This window comes from Lactuca sativa, chromosome 5 (genome assembly GCF_002870075.4).
Source record: "Lactuca sativa cultivar Salinas chromosome 5, Lsat_Salinas_v11, whole genome shotgun sequence".
NCBI lineage: Eukaryota > Viridiplantae > Streptophyta > Magnoliopsida > Asterales > Asteraceae > Lactuca > Lactuca sativa.
In genome coordinates this window covers 170,240,286-170,264,630 of record NC_056627.2, presented here as the reverse complement: position 1 = coordinate 170,264,630, position 24,345 = coordinate 170,240,286, and the positions used below count along the sequence as shown (strand labels likewise).

General features: G+C 37.9%; 1 protein-coding gene and 1 pseudogene across 1 annotated transcript; both read right to left on the bottom strand.

The window, feature by feature from the left end:
* Positions 1–1,686: 1,686 nt before the first annotated feature.
* On the bottom strand, positions 1,687–1,805 carry LOC111885470 (5S ribosomal RNA; annotated as a pseudogene).
* Positions 1,806–12,578: 10,773 nt separating this feature from the next.
* On the bottom strand, positions 12,579–13,166 carry LOC111885462 (uncharacterized). The gene has a single exon (XM_023881720.1). The coding sequence runs from the start codon at positions 13,164–13,166 to the stop codon at positions 12,579–12,581; it is 588 nt and encodes a 195-aa protein (XP_023737488.1).
* Positions 13,167–24,345: the final 11,179 nt, after the last annotated feature.

Genomic DNA, 24,345 nt, shown 5'->3' with positions numbered 1-24,345 from the left:
AAATCGGGAAACAAATGTTGGACAATAAGCAAGACAATGTTCCATGTGTTTGTCTGGCTGATATCTAGAACAGAGGATTATATGATCACTTATCTAAATGGCGCGTTCAAGTTCAACAGAGTTTAAAGAGCTACGAGTGCTGATTGGTTCCTGAAGTTATACTTGCAAATATAGTTACTAGACTTATCCAAGTGTGAGACTGTTGGATATAGTGTCTAAGTCCATAACTATATGTGGTATGTACTTGACCCGACCCGACATGGTCCATTTGGGTTGCACTTCACCCGAACAATTTATGGATAATATTTGAGAATAGTACAAGTTATGATTTATTAATATATTATAAGTTCTAATATATTAATATAAGATCATATTATTTAATTAGTAGTGATCTATAATTAATCTAGGATTAATTTAGTGATCAAAGATATTACTAATTAAATATCGGATTTTATATTTATATAGTGTGGGCTTATGCTTATTTGGAATGGGCTAGGCTTGGATGGAGAAGTCCATGGACACTCCATGGAGCTTTAACCCCTGGATCTCATGGAAATGAAGAGACATGGGTATTAGGGTTTACATGGATGTAACCCTAATCCACCACACTATATAAAGGAGGCTTTGGCTCTTGAAATCAATCTAGTTGTATCTAGTTGTATCTAGTGGATACTAGTTGACACATGTTGAGGTGAGGGCCGATTTCAAGAGTAGTGTGACTATTCTCTCAAAGTTCCAAGTTTGTGGTGATTTGTGACTTTCATTTGAGGCATCCACATTATTGGTGCTAGGCTCTAAAACTCCAAGCAATCAACTACAACTACAAGGTAAGTGTTTCTACTAGCTTTATTTGATTCAAGTTCCCCATGCCATGCTAGTTAGGATATAAGCCTTGGAAAAATAATTATTTGCATGTATCTTAGACAAACATAGATCCAAGGTTTATTAGGGTTGCATGTACACTTAGGAAGTGTTAGAATGCTCAAAACCCAACAGAGACTTCCAAAAGGATTTGGTCTCTCATTTGGAATTCCAAGGGTTTCTCTTTCTTGTTTCTCTTCCCTGTCAAGGGCCACTCCTTTCTGGGTCAAAGACGTACGGGGTTTGGTAATCCGCGAAGAGTTCTAAATGAACTACGACAGTAGGTCAGCGAGACCTAGAATTTGGCAAATTTCGTAAGCATCTTCAGTGCTAACAAATTCTCAACGGTTTTGATCTTTGGAAGGTTCCTCAAGAATTCCCATATCACTAATAGTGTGTCTTAGGAATTCGACTCTTCAATTCTAAAACTCGTATTTAGAGAATTTCGTGTAAAGCTTCTCTGATCGTAATGTTTCCATGGTTTGTTATAGATACGCTTTATGATTTCCTTCTTACTACGAGAGTAGATAAGTAAGTCATTTATAAGTACAATGACGAACTAATCCAAGTAAGAATGGCGTACCCTATTCATTAAGTTCATGAATACTACGGCGTATTGGTCCTATCCGAGGGGTATCACTACGGACTCGTAGCGTCCACATCTAGTTTGGAAGATTGTCCTTGGGACCTCCTTCACTAACACTCGTAACTGGTGATATTCGGATCTTAAGTCCATTTTTGAAACGCACTTCGTTCCTTGCGGTTGGTCAACCAATTCATCTATGCGAGGCAGAAGGTAATGATTTCTAATGGAAGTCCTGTCGAGGTCTGCACCATGAGGACTTCTCAAGGTGTTACCCATCCTAGTACTTCTCTCTCCCAAGCATGCTTAATTGCGGAGTTCTGATGGGATCCGGTGCATTAGTGCTGGTATGATCGCACTCGCTGAAGTCTGTCTTTTGAAGAATAAGACTGGAGCTCTCAAAGGTGTGGAGCTTGGTCTTCTCATTCTATTGCTGAGTAGTCATTAAGCTGTCCGGACGATTCTTGTATCTCCGTTGGTGTGAGATTGTAGGGTGATCGGGTTACAGGAGTCGTATTGGGTTCTAAGTTTGTTCGCATGACGATGCGATCACTCGTAGTCTTGGGCAGTCTCCGTCCTGAAATTCATGTTAGAAGTCCTACATGGTTCATCAATCACAGTCTCGTGTATATGAGTCGTATATAATTAAGATTGAAAAGGTAGTCAAATAAATGATTCTTCTTTAACCTCACATCCCAAAGAGGAAAAGAAGTTAAAGTGGAATCATCAATTCTAAGCCTGTAGAACCATGATTATATATCACCCCTATGTATACATTCTTCAGCGATAAATCAACCGTATGGGTCTTTGGATTGAACTTGACGTACTGTACGAGTGGTACTTCGGGGAGGTTTTCTGAGTTTTCTTCAGAAAGGATAAGAAACATGAGGTACTCTATGCATGAGTACATCGGTGTTCTGGAATGACGGCTTCGCTAGAAAGACGTTTTTGGAGAAAGAGATGTGCACACGAAACTGGTATTGTGAGGATCGATTGGACTCAAGTTGTATGACAATATTGGACATACTTGGAAGTAAAGACATTAAATTTGAACATAAGGGCGTTACAGACAAAACACAATAGTGCAACTTTTAACAGAGTTAAAGTAATTTAGAGTAACTACAGGAATACTGCTGCGAACAAAGTATACTACAAAAGACAAGTATACGCAGCTCGAGGGTCCCTTAACGGACGGGATCTCGCAAAAGATAAGACTCGAGTTGCACTAGTTTTAAAAGGGTCTTATGGGTCTGTTACAACGAAACGCCTTAATTACATTAATGTGGGTCTGGAGTAGTCTCTCCTGCGGCAGTGATCCTTAGTATTCTCCCGTCCGAGTCGGAGTTCTTTATTATTGGACAATCCTTCTTGAAGTGCCCTATCTCACCGCATTGGTGACATGTCTGGCTAGTACTAGTAATGGTGGTGGAAGCAATGTGTCGGGTTGGAGTTATATGGACGTGGGTGCTTTCTTTGTTCTTTCCTTTTGGAAAATTTCTGTGATAGTGTCCTGTCTCACCACGGCTATAGCAAGCCTGGCTGGCTCCGGTGGTGGAGGTGGTTCTACAGAAACGGGCAATGTGCCCCAGTCTATTGCAACTGGTACATTGCAATACCCCGCAGGCTCCGTTATGATGATAGCTACACTTGTTACACTTCGGGAGTGTTCCCTCATAATGCTTGGCTAGTGTTGAGGTGGTGGGGGTCGTCACTGGTTGCTGTCGCATGGCAAGCCTTTGAAATCGCTTGCGTTCCTTTTGGGCTTGACGCTTCCGTTTCTTGAACTCTGAGTTGAGGCTTTGGGTCGGATCGTTACAACGATCGGATTTGTCAACCCCTTTGTCAGTCTTGTTCGTGTTGTCAGAGTTAAAGTGTGCAAGGACAGCTGTCAATGTAGCAGCTGCTACTGCGACTTGTAACGTAGCGGCATCGATATGAAAGGTAGGGGTTTCGTTGGTCAGCGGGCTATTTCTGGATGACGACATGATTCTATAATATGAAAGGAAAGGAGTTCGTGAGCTACTACAGTTGAACCTATATTATTTGATTCTTACTAAGAGACGAGTCATTATAAATGAAAACTTAGCTTATACACGTTATGATATAATCAAGATTGGGCGGATAATAAAATGTGTGATTCTACTCTAGTTTCACATCCCAACGAGGAAAAGAAACTAAATTAGAAACGTCACATTCTATTGTCTAACAGGTCTTCGTTATACATAACTCGGGAATGTATAAGCGAGGAAAGTCATAATAATAATCTCCTTACGAATCCTTTTTGATGAACTAGAATTCCTAGTAAAGGCTACCATTGACCCTAGATGTACTTCGATCGTTCAATTAAAGAGTAAGATTATGTTCTCGAAGGTTTGACCTACATCCCTATGATGTAGTCTGTCACACCCCCGAACCAGACGGCGGAAACGTCCGGGGGCTGTCGTGACTCAATTGAATACCATAACATTGAATATATATGAAACAAAACAACATTCGTCACCATTCATCAACATAATACAACCAGTAGTGTTTACATGTCATACATTGTTTGAGATATTACATTTCCAAAAATTAATATTGTTTGGTTCATTCAAAAATAAACTGCGACCGTCACTGAGCATGATTTCCCTTGACTCACTGGTTTCCTGAGAATACAAGTATTTTGGAAAACGTCAACATATGAAATGTTGGTGAGTTCATAAGTAGTGTTTGAAATCGAATGTTTATATTGTTTGAAAAACCACCAGAAAATCCGATATTTTCTGAAAAGAAAAGCTTTCAAAACGTTTGTGAAGATCCATAGGTATGCTTGTTTGTTTCTATACTTGCAAAAATTGTTCATTTAAGATGTATGCGTTTAAAATCTGTATGTGATAAAAACCCTAGGGAAACCCGATGTTCCCCTAATTCTTTTGAAATCCATTGAGTTGCGTTGAAACCATTACAAAAATATAGTAGTATCGGTCCCAAGCGACGTTGGAAGGTTCTCGAGCATTGATTATTTACTACAAACCCGCATTACACAAATGCCCGGTTTATAGATATACCAACGATTCCCGAAGGCGTCGTCAGTACTAATCACGTTATCCAATCGCCCGGACTATGAGTAGCCCCACATCCGAAGAGAAAGAGGTCACGAAGACCCCGGTAACTCTATTAACCGGCTGGGGAAATATGTGTGCGAGGGGTCCCCGACCCGCCTCGTAAAATGTGTAGACTTTTCTAGCAATACCATGGCCCTTGGGGTCCAATGATACAAGCCATTGAAAGTCACCCTACGTTGTGCCAAGTCGGTAAAACTCAACACTTCGTAGAAAAAAAATGTCTTCGGGCCTTAAGATCAGGTCATTGGGCTAGCTAGGCCCAACAAACAAGATTTTACACTTTTGGGGCCCGAAGATGGTGCGTAGACGTCTGTGCACACTCGTGTGTATATGTGTTACCAATCGTTATTTGTATGTATCAAAGAGTTAGTAGTTGTAGATTTCCATTGGCTCGAGACCGAGCCAATTCGTTTAGCAACGACTTTTGGTATTGTAATGAGTTGTATCTCGTTGGTAGTCGAGGTATCGTTATTTGATCAGATTGTACATAATGAATCAGCCTTGAAATATTTCTGTTTTCAGCCCCTCATTATTTGTAAAATTTACATTTTCAACCCTTTTATTTAAATATTTCCCGGTTTGGTCCTTAAACTATTTTTCTTGACATTTTAACACCAAAAATTGTTGAAATTAATATTTTCCAGCATATTTTTCAAAGAAAACAGTTTAAGTCCCTGAAAATGCAGTTTTTCTCGGTTTAGTCCATCTTTTCGCAATTTTGACAATTTTGGCCCAAAATGGAAAATTTTGCAACTTTGGTCCCTTTTAAATTTAAAAAGCATTTTAAACCTTTGAAAAGGGTTTGGGACACTTCTAGTCCACTGTTTTACAGAAAGTTACAGTTTTGGCCCTCCAAAACAGAAAAATTCGCATAATGGGCCTTATTGGGCCGAATTTGCATTTTTAGCCCAATAGGCTTGAAATTTATGTTTTTAATCCACCAATTGAATAGAATTCCAGAAATAGCTTTATTGAAACTGTTTTGACACATTTCAACCATCAGAATCTGTAAAATGTCATTTTGGGCCCTTAATTTTGTATTTTTCACATTTTTGGCCCAAAATATGTGTTTTTAGCTTAAAGAAAATTGTTGCTAACCACTTGGCTATTTATCTAGTACCACTTATTATGTAGGAACATATTTGAAGCTAATATCATAAAACATGAGTTATATCTCGGTTTTGAGGGGTTTAATGGCTAGATCCAACATTAAAACACATATAAGCATACATATAAGCATGGAAATCATACAAGGCATACAAACACATATAGATCTACACTTTCACTTGTATTCCCCCCCACAAAAACTCTTAAAAACAGAAAATAGGGGTATGAATCTCACCTTGAGTGGGTAGTTTCGGTTCTTGAAGAAAAATTGGAAGAAATGAAGTGATTTTTGGCCCTTGCACTCCTTGGTGAACTTTTCGAGATTAGGGGGGTTTCTAGGGTGCAAGATCACGGTTTTTACATGGATTAGGAAGAGATTTTGATAACAAAAGAATTTAAACCATAGATCTATGAATAATCTTACCTTAGATGATGATTTGCTTGCAAAATCCTCTTGGAAAGTCCCTAAATTTCGAGATCTTTGGAGAGGGGAGGGAAGGAGAGTTCTTTGAGTGTTCTAGAGAGAAAGTTGAGATATTTGGTGTGTGTGATGATGCTTAGCCGAGAGCAAGAAGGGAGGAGAGAAAGAAATGACTCTTGAAGTGATACATGCATGGGTGTATGTGATTTGTGCCTAGAAATCCATTAGGTAATAGTGAGGTGGCAACCAAAGTCAACCTCCCCTTGGATTTGGGCCTTGGGCCGAGAATATGAAGGGGAAAGAGGAAAAATTTGGGCTTTTGCCCCCAAGCCCAACATTAGAGGTAATTAGGGTGTGTTTTGAGTCTAAGGAGTGTGGTAGGATTTTTATGTTTTTCTTGAACTAGTTTTAGGTTATTCATGTGTTAAGGCTTTTAATTTATTTAATTCTAGGCCCAACATGACCTAAAATGTTAAAATAAATAAGTGTGGGTCCAATTAGAGCCCAATTAGGGTTCTAAGTCCATGATAGTCTAGTTGGAAGCTTATTGGCCCATTTGGATCCAATAAGGAAGTTCTAGCCTAAATTAGACTTAATAAGAACTTCTAGGGTCTCCAATTGTTTGATGACTATTTGTACTCCTAGCATGTTGTATTTGATTGAAGTTTTTGATTCACATTAACTTGAATGTGTAGATTACATAGCTTAAAATTCACAGTTGTGACATAGTCCTAGTATGGAATAGAAGTATGTTCGCGAAGGTTTGACCTACATCCCTATGATGTAGTCCTAGTAAAGAGTAGAAGTAAGTTCGGAGAATGGTCTCAAGACGTTTTGTCGTTCAAGCCGAGGTATTATTGGTTAGTGGATAATATGATCCAACCTTTGGAAGAGACTTGAAAATGATTCTGGATTTAAATTACTATAGTCCAAAGTCTTGACTAAAGCACGTTTCAAATAGACTCCAATGTAGGTATGATGAAAGTACTTGAACAAAGAGTGACACAGAAGTTAGTCGACTGCCAATATCATCGATGTTTAAGATGTAATAAGTTCGGAAAATTTGACCTTGTAGTAGTCTTACATCACATCTGGAGTAGAAAGGTCCTTGACAGCATAAAGGTCTAATTAAAAGTACTTACACTACAAGGTAGTCACATAGAAAAGTGCTACACAGAACATAGATAGGAACACGGTTCTTTAAAACAAAGAAGGAAAGTAAAGCATCTCCTACTGGCGATGGTCACCCTTATGGTGAACCCTTAGTTCAGCTAGTTGACGTTCCATATCAAGCAGGTATCCTTCATACACCCTCTGGCGTACTCGGAGTTCTATGACTTCGGCTCTAGTTTCAGCTAGTGCTTGCAGCAGAGTCTCATGGTTTCTCTCAGATCTCTCACTTGTGTGATCGAGGCGATTGGTGCGAATGGTGTGCATTCTTGCATTGGCATTAACCTCTTCGATACGTTAGACAGCCGTCCTGCCATGAATTTCATTTCGGGCAACTCTACGGATCAGGATTGGTAGAACTCTGTCCGCTGAGCTCCCTTCGTTTACGTTGTAGAAGCTTCGGTCTCCATTAAACGAAATAGGTTGATCTTACTCTTCGCTCCATGTTTCCAAGCATTCTACCCAAGGACGCGTCGGGCCATGAATAGTCGGATGAGGGTTAGGATTTGGAATGGGAGCTACCGGAGGTAGGTTATCAACCTCGGGTTCGGAGTTATCATCATTCGAAAGGTCTTCAGCATGGTGATCATTCAAAGGGATCGGATAATCATTATCAGGTTCTTCTCCAAACCATCCAACATTGCCTTCGTTCGGAAGGTATGGGTTGCCGTGGGGATGGAGCCCAGCCATGTTATCTACGCGAGAATTGTGGTAAGGAAATAATTATTAGACGAACTATCTTGATAATTATTAGAAAATATTCATTAGTTACATCACTATTTGTAAAGTGCATACCAGTTATATGTAATCAAAACAGGATAGGCCTTCGAATAAGTGACCTTAACTCCAAATTCACAAGGAATAGGGGTAAAGCAAAAATTTCACAGATTCTAAGTCTATGACATCCTAGTTACATATAACTTTGCTGTATCCACTTAGCAACTATTGACCTAGTAATGAACATCCTTTTTAGTTCTCAAGTAAGTAATTATAGTAACACAAAATACTCCTATAGTATCTTAGACTTAGGATCTGTTATAATGTTCTCATTGTGGTAGTGTTGGTAAGTTTTTAGACTTGTTACCATATCACAACCATTTTTGGGCATGTGCTAATCACTCCTCGAACCAGCATAGTTGATCAGGCTATGCCACTCCCAAGACTGACCATACATCCCCGAGCTTACCTGTGATATTCAACAATCGTAATACTTTTGTTCTTGTCATTGTGACATGGATTTTAGTATGAATGCAGGCACGTATAGTTAGTATATCTTTTATGTGTTGATATACTCAATTCACTATAAACAATGCTCTAATACCAATCTGTGACACCCTAAAACAGAGAACGATGGAAATGTTCTAGGTCAGAGGACGTCATGTAATGTATCACAACAATGTAAAGTAGTAAACAAGCGACAACATCATCCATTGCATTAATAGTATAATTTTAAATACATGTGTGTTCATTCATATCAAAAACAACATTATGAATGTTCAAAATAAAAGATGAGTCTCGACTGCTCCGTCTTTACAAAAAGCTGGTCGTCGTACGTGTCTATTTGTGACCTGAGAATAAAAGTTATTTTGAAAGCGAGTATCAGCCAAAAAGTTGGTGAATTCATAAGTATTTATGTGTCTTTGTCCTGTAAAAATTGTAAAGGAAAGACTTGTAAACATTTGGAGAAAGTTTTTATAAGTATGAAAATGTTTGTAAGTAATTCTAAACGTTTGAAAACCCTAGAAAAATCCCATATTTCCTACTAGTATAAAAAGTAGTCTTCTACCAAGACCTAACTGTTTTGAAAGTAGCCTTCTATCAAGACCTAACTATTTTGAAAGTAGCCTTCTACCAAGACCCGACTGTTTTGAAAGTACATTCTACCAAGACCCGACTGTTTTGAAAGTAGCCTTCTACCAAGACCCGACTGTATGACTATTATTATTCAAATCTAATCTGCCTCATCGATTATGTGAATATGACACATAGTAAAGGTATTAATAATATACTAACTAGAGTTATACATCCTTTTGTATTTGTCATATATATACAGTGTAAGTACTGTAGTATTTGTAATAAGTGACTACTTTTGTACTAATTTGCCTTAATTAAGGGTTAAGGGATAATGTGATGGCTAGATCCGATACTAAACGCTCCCCTGTCAAGAGATTTTGGGAACCAAATGCGGCACTTGCATGATTGCAAGCTATGAACATCCTAATTATTATGATAATGTATACCCAATATAACTATCACAATGCATTAGTGATTCATAGGTATAGTTAGATCCTGTAATTGTTCCATGCTACAGCACCTTGTTATGTCTGTTCTGTTATCATGTATTGTAATCATATTTATATAAGCGTATGTATGTAAACGTATTCATGTAACCGTATTCATGTAAGCATATCTTTGTAAACATATTCATGTAACATGTAATGGATTAGTATAGACTCATGAATGAACTGACTCTTGTGTGATTCCTTGTACTTGGAATGGTAAGTAGTATCTCCTAACTCTGCTTATTATAGTTACAAGTAATGTACGTGTATAACCGAAAGTATGCCTTTGCTACCCAAATGTACTGAACTGACTGAGTGAACTTTTATGTCTATATATGTATACATGATATATAACTAATATTTAGACGACATTCAGACGAGCGTTGGGATGTGCCCTATGGCCACATCCCAACGAGGAAAAGGAAATAAAGCGAGCTAACCGTCCTAAGTCCTTTAAACATTATTTATATAACTATACATATCTAGGCTTGCATTTGACAATATAAAAGCATAAAAGAAATTTTGTAAAACCTTTGAAAAGTTTAATACTAAGAAATGATGACTTGATGTTAGTTTATAAAATGATTTGAAAGTATTTTGTTCGATAAGATAGTTTAAGTATAAGGAAAACCTTTGTTTGAAACACATTTGTAACAAATTCTGAAAGGAAACATACAATATGTAACACAGTCTAATAAAGAGTTTTAAACATATAAAAACGTTTAAGAGAGTCATTTGAAGAAATATGTTTGGTAAAATAGTTAACATATAGTAAATCCATTTGCATGCTAATTATTAATCACATGTCATTGATATGACAACTAGCAGGATTCAACTTTTATCACCCCATAAAGCATTTATAAACATTTAGAAACATTTAAAAGGTTAATTAAGGGGTATGAACTCACCTGCAATTAGTGGATCGTATGGAAGTGTTGGACAAGTGCTTGGTGTTAAGTGAAGACTTAAACACACACAATGATTCTAATAACATATGAAGACATATGTATATATTTAATTAGTGATTATAACACTAATTAAACATGTATAAACATCCTAAGGCGTGGATAACACTTTGGTCAAAGTGTTAGGAGGCCATTGGGTTGCAACAAAGGAGTGCCAGGCCTTATAAGGGAGTTTATGGTCCATAGACCGTGCTTGTTGGAGTTTACGGCCCGGGGGAGTTTACTCCTAACCATAAACTCTCAATTGGGTCTCCAAATTAGGCTCAAAGCTATTATGACTTAAGTGGTTAAGTGTTCAAAGGTTTAAACAAGAGGTTGGGTGGGTTTAAGGTCCAAGAATGGCCTTGTATGGAGTTTACGGCCTGGGGACCACTTCCCCGTGAGTTTACGGACATAAACTCATGGTATGAAGTACCATTTCGTGTATTGAAGTCCCTAGTTCAACGTTGTAAGGTTCTATGCTAAGTTCCAAGGCTTACTAAGGTGTTAGTGTGTCATTTGCACCCTTAAAAGGGGTTTACGGCCCAAGAACATGTCTTGGCAGTAAACTCCTTGAATCATGTGTTTCCTTATGTTTTCTAAGCCCTAACCATGTTAAACCTAGTGTACAATGAGTTGGAACAAGAGTACTTACGATCTATGAGCTTGAATGGTTGTTTTTCGTCAACAACACTAGTGTGTGTTCTTGGTGAAACTTGAAGATCTACAAAATAGAATGATTTCATGGATGAAATCATGTAAGATTACTAGTTCATGTAAGATATCAACTAGTTAGGACAATAAAGTTACGATATTTGAAGATCGGGGACGAAGATCGGGATGATAGTTGAGATGATTTGGGCCAAGAGGAGGAAAGGAATGAACAAAATGGCCAAGACTTCACCTTATAGGAGGAGTTTACTGCCCACATGGAGTTTACGGCCGTAAACTCCCATGTGGTGGCCGTGAACTCCTGGTCAAGGTGTTCCAGACTTGTTCTTTGAGCTACAGATTCAGCAGATAAACCCCGACACTTATTCCTTAAGTGTACAAGGGTCATAACACTCAAATAAACTCCTAATTGTGGTAAAAGATAACAGCAATGAGTTTGACTTTTAATGAAATGATAGATTGAACTGGATGGAAAATTTCGGGTTGTCACAGCAGCATTTTTCAGAAAGGTGATAAAGACTTGATCCATCAAATCTTTGGAATTGAATGATCATTAATCCACTTCTATTTATCGAGATATCTACCACTTGAAATAAGATATATAGAAGAGAAAAACCAAGATCAAACATATCACACAAATATAGTATACCAAAAGTGATGAAGCCTTTTCTTATTGAAGCTTTCCAGATGGATTCCATGCTTCATGTTCATCAGGAGAAAGAGAAAAGTAAAGATTAGTATTTTTAACCAACGAGTTGATTGACTCGAATCCATACAACCATCGTGTCTTCAAGATCAACACGAGGAAATTCAAGGTTTTATCATATGAGTTAGTAGATGGAGCTAAGACTTATTGCTTTGATGGTTGATCTTTACAACCATAACAGTTAGTGAAGGATGAAGAGGGTATCATCAAGAAGAAAATGACATGATGCCACTCTTTTTCTCAATACCAAAAGCATTGAGATCCTTTAGGACAACTTCAGTCCGTACACATAAGATGCACATAAATCTTAGATAGGTTTGAAATAAAAATATATGTAAATATTAAATGTAAGATTTTGCATTCAAAATAAATGAAGCATTTGCTTGTTTTCTGAGTTTTTCAAAAGACCAAAAATAAGTTAATTCACAATTAAACCAAAGAAAGCGTGTCGAGATCTGAAATTAATATTCCAACCTCTTTTCATCTAATGCCTTGGGGAAGATGCCAACCAGCTGATCCATGGGTGGAATATGGAAAAATTCCACTTTTCTCTTTTGAACTATGTCCCTGATGAAATGATGACAAATGTAAATGTGCTTGGTCTTGGAATGTTGCACTAGATTTTGTATCATTTGAATGGAACTTGTTTTGTCACAATAAGTGGGTGTCTTTGAGAAGTTCAGACCATAATCCAAGAGCAGATTCTGAATCCATAGAATCTTAGCATATCATCTTCTAGCAGCAACATATTCAACCTCAGCGGTAGAACAAGACATTGATGTATGCTTTTTTTTTTGGACCAACTTACCAATCAATCTATTTCCAAGCATTTGAGCTCCTCCTAAAGTTCTTTTACGATCAATGCCACACCCACCATGATCAGATTCAGTATATCCAACCATATTGAAATCAGAGTCACGGGGATACCATAACCTAAGATTGGGTGTATGTTTTAAGTACTGGAAAATCCTTTTGACATTGTGAAGATGAGATTCCTTAGGACTTGCTTGATAGCGAGCACACAATATGGTGGCGAACATAATGTAAGGGCGACTAACTATAAGATAGATTATAGAGCCTATTGTTCCTTGAAACAAAGTTGCATTCACATCTATGCCGCTAGGATCAGTGCCAATAGACGTTGATGAGGACATTGGAGTTTTTACCGGTTCACAATCAGAGAAACCATACTTTTTCAGCATATTTGCAATGGATTTATTTTGACAAACAAAAATACCATTAGTTATTTGTTTGACTTGCCAGCCCAAAATGAAAGTTAGTTTACCCATCATGCTCATATCGAATTTCTTGGCCATGACCTCCGTGAATTTTGAACTTAGCTTTTCATCAGTGGATCCGAAGATGATATCGTCCACATACACTTCAGCAAGAATGATATGAGATCCTATTTTCTTTATGAACAAAGTGTTATCGATCTTTCCTCATTTGTATCCACTTGAGAGACGATAGCTTGCCAACATGTAATACCATGCCTTAGGAGCCTGCTTTAAGCCATATACAACTTTATCAAGACGATATACATGATCTGGAAATTCTTCATTTTCAAACCCTCGAGTCTATTTAAGAAAAACTTATTCATGAAGATCTCCATGTATAAAGGCAGTCTTAACATCCATTTGGAAGACATTGAAGTTTTCAAAAGCGGTAAATGCCAGAAAGAAACAAATTGAATCAAGTCTTGAAAATGGAGCAAATGTTTCATCTTAGTCTAACCCTTCAAGCCTACATAACCATTGAGCTACAAGCCTAGCTTTGTTTCTTATGACGATTCCATCTTCATCCATTTTGTTCCTGAAGACCCAATGAGTGCCAATGATAGTCTTTCCTTGAGGTTTGAGAACAAGAGTCACACACGATGTCGTTCGAATTCATTTAGCTCATCTTACATGGCCATATTCCAATCATGTTCTTTCAAGGCATCAACAATATTCTTTGGTTCGATCATTGATACAAAGCTTACAAACATGCAAAAGTTGTTTTTGATATAGCTGCGAGTGAGAATTCCAAAATTTACATCTTCAATGATTTGAGATTTATGATGAGCTCGAAGGATTCTAGGAGTAGAGGTTTCATTTCCATTGCTATGGGCAGAACCTGCTTGGCTTTATGAATCAGCTTCTTCATAGACAGGATGCTAATCTTTAGAGATAGGCTGAGAACTGTTGATAAACATTAGGAACATTGGGATAAGCGTTATTTGACAAGAACTTAGGAATGGTTCCTGAAGGATTGTAAGTAAGTTCATTCAGAATTAACGAGCGGTGATCAACTCGGTCATTAATGAATGAGTCCTCATGAAAGGTAACATGAATTGTTTCTTTTACAATTTGCCTTGAAAGATTAAATACTCAGAAAGCCTTGGATACAATAGAGTTTCCAAGGAACACTCCTTCATCAACATTAGCCTCAAACTTCGGACATTGATCTCTTTGATTCAAGATGTAACAAACACATCTAAACACATGAAAATAAGAGATATTTGGTTTTCTTCCATTCAATAGCTCATAAGCTGTTTTCACATGACGTTTAAAAATAATAGACCGATTTTGGGTATAACACATTGTATTGACAACTTTAGCCCAATATGGCAATGAAAGGCTGTGACAACCCGAAATTTCCATTCTGAACAAACCATATCAAGCCAATAGAAGTAGAACAGTTACAGTGAAAATTCAGACTTCGTGTATAAGTTTGGCAGTTTTCAGGAGTTACACTTAAGAAGATATTAGGAGAGCGGATGCACTAGGGTTTTGTGCAACACTGTTATTCCAATACTCTAGGATATTAGAGTTCATTCCAGGAATAAAAATATTTTCTGCCAAAAAATCCCAGGACTATATATAGAAAACTAAACCAAATAGTTCATTAGTTATATTTCCAATTAGAGAAAAGCCAAAATTCGCTCTCACAGATCTTGGAGTTTTTATCCGAAATTGTGAGTACTTCGATCTAGTTATGTTATATAGCTTAGATTGTGTTTGGAAACATCAATTTCATAACAAAAAAACTAGATTCGGGAGTTTACCGCCCAAGAACGTTCTTGGAGAGTAAACTCCAATATGTGGCTTAAATGCTACCTAGTCCTTTCCCCGTGATTTGTAACTACCTTAGACTTGTATGTTAGTGTGTATATGACTAGAAAACATCAAAATCGGAACAAGACACCAAGATTTGGGTGTTTACCGCCCAAGAACACTTGGGGAGTAAACTCCATTATAAGGGCCAAAAGTGTCCCAATGACCATCAAAGCTTTAGAACTCGAACTAGAACCCACCATTGCATGTTTAGGACCCCAAACGCAATTAAAATCAATGATGAAAGTGAGTTCACGACCCAAAAGGTTCTAGGGCCGTGAACTCCATGTTTAGGGGTCAAAATGCCTTGAAACACTTCCTAAGGCTTAGGATTGAATTAGGACAAGTACCCTGGTGTGTTTGGAGCAAGCAAACACCATTAAAACACCAAAAGTAAGGTGTTCACGGCCCAAAAGTTTCTAGGGCCGTGAACTCCATAAAATGGTGCCAAATGGTGCCATAAACTCTTCTAAAGCAAAGTACAAAAGCCTAGTTTAGTTCCTAGTTAAATTAGAGACTTGAAAACACCATAAACACCCTCCCAAGGGAGTTTACGACCCTAAACTCCAAGGGAATATGGTCCCAGGGCCGTAAACTCCTAAATGGAGTTAAAAAGAGGTCCAAACGCTTGTTTAAGACTAGAAGCCCTTCACCGCTTGAGTTGTATTAATTCTAAGCTTCAATTAGATACCTTGTTGAGAGTTTACGGCCAGGAGTTTACTCCCCTGGGTCGTAAACTCCAAAGCATATGGTCATTTGACCATAAACTCCCATTAGGGGCATTGCACTCCTTTGTTGCAACCCATTAGCCTCCTAGCACTTGACCAAAAGTGTTTTCCTCGCGTTTAAATGTTTATACTTGTATAATTAGTGTTTTAATCACTAATTATTTGTATACATATGTCTTCATATGTAATTAGGATCATTGTGTGTGTCTAAAGTCTTCACTTGACCCCAAGCACTTGTCCGATCCTTCCTTACGATACCAGTCCGTTCAATTCCAGTCACTTACTGCAGGTGAGGTCATACCCCTTAATCAATGTATTAAACTATTTTTAAATGTTTTATGGGGGGGGATACATGTAGAATTATGCTAATTATTATATCAATCACATGTGATTAATAAGCAGCATTCAAATGATTGGCTACTCATTAGCCGTTTTACCAAACAGTTTCCTTCAAATGATTTTCATAAAAATTTTATATGTTTTAAAACTCCTTATTACACTGTACATTTTACTCAGTATATTACATTTCAAACTTATTTACAATTGTGTTTCAAACAAATGTTTCTTTATACTAAACTGTTTTATCAAACCCATGCGTTCAAACTGTTTTATAGATTGACATCAAGTCGATCTTTACATAGAAAATATTTATGTTCAAAAGTTTTTCAAATATTATTTTATGCTTTTAAATTATAAATTGCATGCCTCTATATGTATAGTTATATAAGAAATGTTTAAAAGACTTAGGAAGGCTATCCATCCTATTTCCTTTTCGGGCTTGAGATGTGGTCTGGTGGGATATCGGGTACTCGTCCGAAGGTCGTTTAAATATTAGTTATATAACATATGTACATATATAGTCATAAAGGCCCTTCCAGTTCATCCCATGCCCTTGGGTAGCAAGGGTATACATCCATGTCCATACGTACAAGTCAGATTACTAGTAAACTACCATATGGGTAGTTTAGGTAGATACTAGAACTATTACTAGAATGCGATATCATACAATGAGTCAGTTCATTCATGAGTCAATACTTGCTAGATAGAGAGAGATCAAACATTATAGTTAGTACACACGATACATTACTATACATGCTAGATAGAAAGAGAGAACACGCGTTACAGCTAGCACACACAGAACATTACAGTATATTACTATACTATTACTGGGATACATCTACATGAGTACACTCACATGAGTATGTTTACATATATACACTTATATGAGTACTTTTACATAGATATTATAGGATGAGTTCTATTACATTTTATATGGATATACTCTGTTATAAAATCCTCATTTTTATCTTTACCTTGTGATGCAATCACATAATCGACGAGATAAATTGGGTTTAATATTCTAGTACAAAAGGATACGTTTCGGGATTTAACCATTCCTAAAATCTCTGTTAGCTACAGAGGTAAAAGCACATCCACGGATGTCAACGGTTGATACCATTACAGGTATACTTTAAGGGACTGACTATTCCTACACCCACCTGTTAGCAACAGAGGTAAATGTACATCTACGAATGTCATCAGTTAACATTGTTAGTTACCCTAGTACCAAAGGGTAGTACTAAGGCCACATTCAGAGCAGTTAGGTCTTGGTAGAAGACTACATTCAGAGCAGTTAGGTCTTGGTAGAAGACACCTTCATCTAATAGTGGGAATCATAGGGATTTCTAGGGTTTTTCAAACTTTTACAGTTGTCTTACAAGCATTTTCATACTTATAGTTCATATACATTTTCAATACTTACAATTCATACATACAAATTCTTACAAATTAAGACACGAAAATACTTATGATCTCACCAGCTTCAAAGCTGACACTCACTTTCAAAATTACTTGTATCCTCAGGTCATCATAGACAGGTACCGATGCAAGGACTAGGGAAGATGGAGCTTGTTCAAGACTCATCTTTCATTTTGATTTATGCTTTAGTGTTTATCAAAATTTGACAGAACATACTTGTATAATAATTATATTATTAATACAATGGATGATGTTGTTGCTTGTTTACTACTTTACATTGTTGTGATACTATACATGATGTCCTCCGCCCCAGAACGTTTCCGCCATTCTTGGTTTTGTGTGTGACAAATTGGTATCAGAGCATTGTTTATAGTGAATTAAGTATATCAACCCATAAAAGATATACTAACTATAAATACATAAGGGATTAAAAATACTCTGACCAAGAGTTTATACTTTAAATAATAAAATATTTAAGTAAGTATACGTCCTGCATTCATACTAAAATTAGTGTCACTAGGACAGTACAAAAGAATTACGATTGTTGGGCAACACAAGTGGGCTTAGAGACATATCGTCAAAACAGGGAAGATATAGCCCGATCACCTATATTATCCGAGGGTTGACTAGCATGTCCCTAAGTTTAATTGTGTGGTTGCAACAATCTTAAAATCTTACCAACCCTACCATAATGAGAACAATAGAACATAACATTAAAATTTATAATACTATAGGAGTATTTGGTGTTACTATAAGTACTTTATACTTGAGAACTAAACCGGGATCTTCATTACTAAGTTGATAGTTGCTAAGTGGATACACTAAGGCTATATGTAATTAGGATGTTATAGACTTAGAATCTGTGAAAATTTTACTTCACCCCTATTCTCTGTGAATATGGAGTTAAGGTCACTTATTCGAAGGCCTATCTTGTTTCGATTACATATAACTGGTATGCACTTCACAAATAGCGATGTAACTGATGAAGATTTTCTAAATAATTATCTAGATAGTTCGTCTAATAATTATTTTCTTACCCTAATTCTCGCATAGATGACATGGCTGGACTCCATCCCCACGACAACCAGTACCTTGCGAATGAGGTCATAGCTGGTTGCTTTGGAGAAGAACCAGAGAATGATCATCCTATCCCTTTGAATGATCACCATGATGAAAACCTTTCGTACGATGCTAATTCCGAACTAGAGGTTGAGAACCTACCCCAAGCAGCTCCCTTTCAAATTCCTAACCCTCATCCGACTTTTCATGGTCCGACCCCTGAGTGGGTGGAATGATTGGAAACGAGGAGCCAAGGACAAGATCAGCCCATGCCTTTTAATGGCGACCGAAGCTTTTATGACTTAAGCAATGGGGGCTCAACAGATAGAGTCTTGCCAATCTTGGTCTGCAGAGTGGCTCGAAATGAGATTCAAGGCAGGACAACGCTACATCAGATTACCGAAGTTGTCGCTGATGCGAGAATGCATACCCTCCGCACCATTCGTCTAGAAGATACTCGCGGGAGATCAGAGAGAAACCATGAAACCCTGCTTCACGCACTGTCTTAGTCACGAGCCGAAGTCATAGAACTCCGACTACGCCAGAGGGTGTACGAAAGACATCTACTTGATGAGGAACGTCAACTGGCTGAACTGAGAGCTCACCAGAGGGATGGCCGTCGCCAAGAGTAGATGCTTTACCTTACTTTCCTTGGTAGAAAGTAATCGTTTTCTGTCTTTGCCCGATGTGGCATTTTCTAGGAAATTATCTTGTACTGTAAGTACTTTTGTTAAGTCTTTATGCTGTCAGGAACTATCTTCTCTTGATATGATGTAAGACCTGTACAAGGTCATTTTCCCAAATCTTTACATCGTGAATATCAAAGATATTGACAGCCGGCTAACTTCTGTGTCATTCTTTATTCAAGCATTCTTATCATACTTTCATTGGAGTCTATTTGAAACCTGCTTTAGTCAAGTCATTGGACTATAGTAATTTAGCTCCGAAGACATTTCCAAGTCTCTTTCAGTGGTTGGATCCTGTTATTCACCAACCATCGATCCCTCGGCTTGAACGACAAATGTCTTGAGACCATTCTACAAACTCACTTCCATTATGTACTAGGACTGTATCATAGGGATGTAGGTCAACCTTTTGAGAACATACTCTTACTCCTTACTTGAACAATCTAAGTACATCTAGGTTCAACCAGAATCGCTCACAAAATCCTTATCTTTCGTGTAACAGAATCATGTCGTCATCCGGAAACAACCAGCCAAGCAACGAGACCTCTACTTATCCTGTGGACGCTGCTACTTTTCAAGCCACCGTTACAACTGCCGTGATGGCTGTCGTGACAGCAGTCCTGGTAAATCGCAGCACTACCAACGCGAAGAAGGCTGAAAAAGGAGTTGACAATCCCGATCGTGTTAACGATATGAGGAATCAACAAATAGTAACAGTCACCACCACCCAAAACAACAACTCAGAGTTCAAGAAAAGAAAACGTCAAGCCAAAGTGGAACGCAAACGATTTCAGATAATTGCCAGGTAACAACCACAAGTAGAAACCTCTGCCATCCCAGTACCGAGCATACCATATAAAGGAACACTCCCGAAGTGCGACGGGTGCAACCACCACCACAAGGGAATTTGCCGAGCCTGGCAATGCAATAATTGCAACAAGATGCGACACATTGCTCGTTTCTGTAGAACTACCTCCACCACTGGAGCAAGCCTAGTTTGCTCTAGTTGTGGTGAGGCAGGGCACTATTACTGAAATTGCCCAAAAAGGAAGATCAACAAAAGCAACAATGTCCCCATAACTCCTACTCGACACTTCACTTCCTCCATTGATGTGGGTGCTATCCAGATATGTCACCAATGCAGTGAAATTGGACACCTCAAGAAGGATTGCCCGATAACGCAGAACTCTGGCAAAGACGGGAAAATTCTCAGGATCACAACTGCAGGAGAGCCTGCTACGGAACCACGTTAAATGTAATTTAGGCGTTTCATTATATCAGACTTATAAACTATCCCGAACTAGTGCAACTAGAGTCCTATCTTTTGCGAGATTCCGTAGGATTAGGGATGCTCGTGCCGCGTATACTTGTCTTTTGTAGTATACCTTTTTAGCAGCAATAGTCTTGTAGGAACTTTGTTGATGGTTGCACGGTTGTTTTTTGTCTATAAAACGTCTTATGTTCAAATCTAATGTCTTTAAGTTTCAGTATGATTCCGACATTATCATGAGACTCGATTTAATTTGATCCTCACAAAAACAACTTCATACGTACATCTCTTTCTTCTAGATCGATTTTCTAGCGAAGCCGTTATATCAGAACACCGAAGTACTCATGCATGGAGTACCTCATAGCTCTTTTCGTTTTCAAAGAAACCCCCGAAGTACCACTCGTGCAGTACGTCAAGTTCAATCCAAGGATTCATACGAATGATCTATCATTGAGGAATGTATGCATAAGAGTGATATATAATCAAGGTTCTACAGGTTTAGAATTAATGATTCCACTTTAACTTCTTTTCCCGGATGGGATGTGAGCTTAATGAAGAATCAGTTATTCAACTACCTTTTCAATATTAATTATATACGACTCGTATACACGAAATTGTGATTGTGAACCATGTATGAATTATAATATGAAATTCAGGATGGAGAACTACTTAAGCCTACGAGTAATCACATCGTCATGTGAACAAACATAGAACCCAGTACGACTCTTGTAAATAGATCACCCTATAGTCTAAACACCTACGGAGATACCAGAACGGTACAAACAACTTAACGAACTGCACAACGATAGAATAAGAAGACTAGGCCACTCACCCTGGAGAAACCCTAATCTTATTCTCCTAGAGATCGACGGATTACATCGTATGTGCCTCGGATTTTGAGGACTCTGTCAAGATTTTTCATTAGAAATCGTTAACTCTGCCTCGCATAGATGAAATGGTTGAGCAAACGCAAGGAAAGATTTACGTTCAGAAATGGATCTAAGATCCAAATATCACCAGTACGAGTGTTAGGGAAAGATGTCCGAAAGACTATCTTTCGAACTCGATGTGGACACTTCGAGTCTGTAGTGATACCCTTCAGATAGGACCAATACGCCCATAGCTTTCATGAGCTAAACGAATAGGGTATGTCTTTCTTACTTGGATCAGTTTGTCATTTCCCCATGTAATGACTTACTTATCTACCCTCGTAGTAAGAAGGAGCCCCTGGAAACATTTCCTTCAGAGGAACTTTTAGTGAAGTTCTCTAGGCACGATTTTTGAAATTGAAGAGTCAAATTTCTATGACACACTGTTAGTAATGTGGGAAATTTTGAGTACTCTTTCAATTTGTCAAAACCGTTGAGCATTTGTCGACACCAGAGACGCCGACAGTCTTTTGCCAGATTCTAGGTCTTACCGACCTACTGTTGTAGTTCATTCAAAAGCCCTCACAAATTACAGAAACCTATACAACCTTGACCCAGCAAGGAGTGGCCCTTGACTGGGAAGTTAAGAAAGAGAAAGAACCTTTGGAGATTCCAAGTGAGAGATAAAATGCTTTAGGAAGTCTCACTCGGGAACGACTTAATACGCTTCGTAAAGCGTGGAAAGCTATATCCAAGATAGACAGGACCTCCGAGATTCTTACCAGAATCAATCCTGTATCTCACAAACTAGACCTACTCCGCGAACTCAGTAACGTACATTATACTCATAGCGTCTCGATCATGAAACCATACCTTTCCGTTAGGACTCTTGTAAGTCCACTCGTCGAGATCCTCGCCTTCGTATTAGAACCGTAGTGACCCTCGACCAAGAGGTCAAGCGGACTAAGCAACGCCATCGCCCGTTAGTGAAGGTTCGATGGGATTCCAACCGAGAACTCGATTTCACTTAGGTGCGCTAGAACCAATCGATTAGGAAGTTTCCTCCTCATGACTCGATCATTCGTACCTACTTCCCTGCCTAAATTCTAATTTCGGGACGAAATTCCCTTTAACAGGGGGATGATGTGACAACCAAAAATTTCCATTCTGAACAAACCATATCAAGCCAATAGAATTAGAACAGTTACAGTGAAAATTCAGACTTCGTGTATAAGTTTGGTAGTTTTCAGGATTTACACTTAAGAAGATATTAGGAGAGCCGATGCACTAGGGTTTTGTGCAACACTGTTATTCCAATACTCTAGGATATTAGTGTTCATTCCGGGAATAAAAATATTTTCTGCCAAAAAAATCCCAGGACTATATATACGGATGTCATCGGTTAACATTGTTAGTTACCCTAGTACCAAAGGGTAGTACTAAGGCCACATTCAGAGTAGTTAGGTCTTGGTAGAAGACTACATTCATAACAGTTAGTTGTTGGTAGAAGACTACATTCAGAGCAGTTAGGTCATGGTCGAAGACACCTTCATCTAATAGTAGGAATCATAGGGATTTCTAGGGTTTTTCAAACTTTTACATTTGTTTTACAAGCATTTTCATACGTACAGTTCATATACAGTTTCAATACTTACAATTCATACATACAAATTCTTACAAATTAAGACACTAAAATACTTATGATCTCACCAGCTTCAAAGCTGACACTCGCTTTCAAAATTACTTGTATCCTCAGGTCATCATAGACAGGTATCGATGCAAGGACTAGGGAAGATGGAGCTTGTTCAAGACTCATCTTTCATTTTGATTTATGCTTTAGTGTTTATCAAAATTTGACAGAACACACTTGTATAATAATTATATTATTAATGCAATGGATGATATTGTTGCTTGTTTACTACTTTACATTGTTGTGATACTATACATCACGTCCTCCGCCCCAGAACGTTTCCGCCGTTCTGGGTTTTGGGGTGTGACAAAGGCCAACTTCAACAACCATAGTTCTTTCAGGTTCAATGAGAGTTTGGTTTTTTCTTTCTGAAATACCATTTAATTGAGGAGTTCTATCTTCTGAGATTTCCTAGGAGATTCCTAAGACAGAGTAGAAATATTCCAGAGAAGATCTGAATTCAGTTCCATGATCACTATGCAATTGCTTTACTTTGTGATCATAGAGAACTTCCCATTGCTTAATGAGAGAAATGATTTGAATTTTCTTTTTTAAAAACACTACCTACGTTAACCTTAAGAATTCATCCATGTTAACAAGAGTATATTTCTTTACCACTCTTGACTTAATCGAGACTGGTCCAAAAAGGTCCATATGGAGGAGATGAAGAGGTTTATTGATTGGAGAACAAGACTTTGGTTTAAATGAAGACTTGGTTTTCTTCCCCTTTTCACACACTGAGCACACTTTATCCTTGACAAATTGCATCTTAGGAATTCCTCACAAGCTGATTCTCTGCAATCCTTGAGATATTCTTGAAACTTAGATGCAATAGCCTGTTGTGCCATAGCCAATTTAGATGAGACTTAGCACGAGATAAGAAGAAATGACGAAGAGATTTCTGAAAAGAAAACATATCTAGAACACAGATGTTTTTTTTGTCGATTTTTAGTAACAACAGGATGCTCTTTTGATCAATAACTTTTCCTTCTTTTTTGTTAAATAGAACTTCATAGCCAGTGTCACACAGTTGACTAATAGAGATGAGATTGTACTGAAGACCTTTCACATAAGAGGTGTTCTTGAAAACCACAAAATTACACTTGATGGATGCATAGCCCTTTTTAGTTCCCTTGCCATTGTTTCCGTATGTAACTGACAGACCATCCTTCATTATAAAATCTTCCAGGAGAGATTTGTATCCTATCATATGTCTTCAGCAACCGCAGACTAAATACCAAGTATGCTCTTTACCCGGAAACTAAGATGTACAGTAAGAAACAAATGTACAATAAATATACACCGAACCATTTGCAAAGGACCATTAAGAAAAGATGTTA

What these genes read in the sequence shown, in the direction of transcription:
- LOC111885462 (XM_023881720.1), bottom strand. Translation starts at nt 13,166, where the DNA reads ATGGCCAAGAAATTCGATATGAGCATGATGGGTAAACTAACTTTCATT.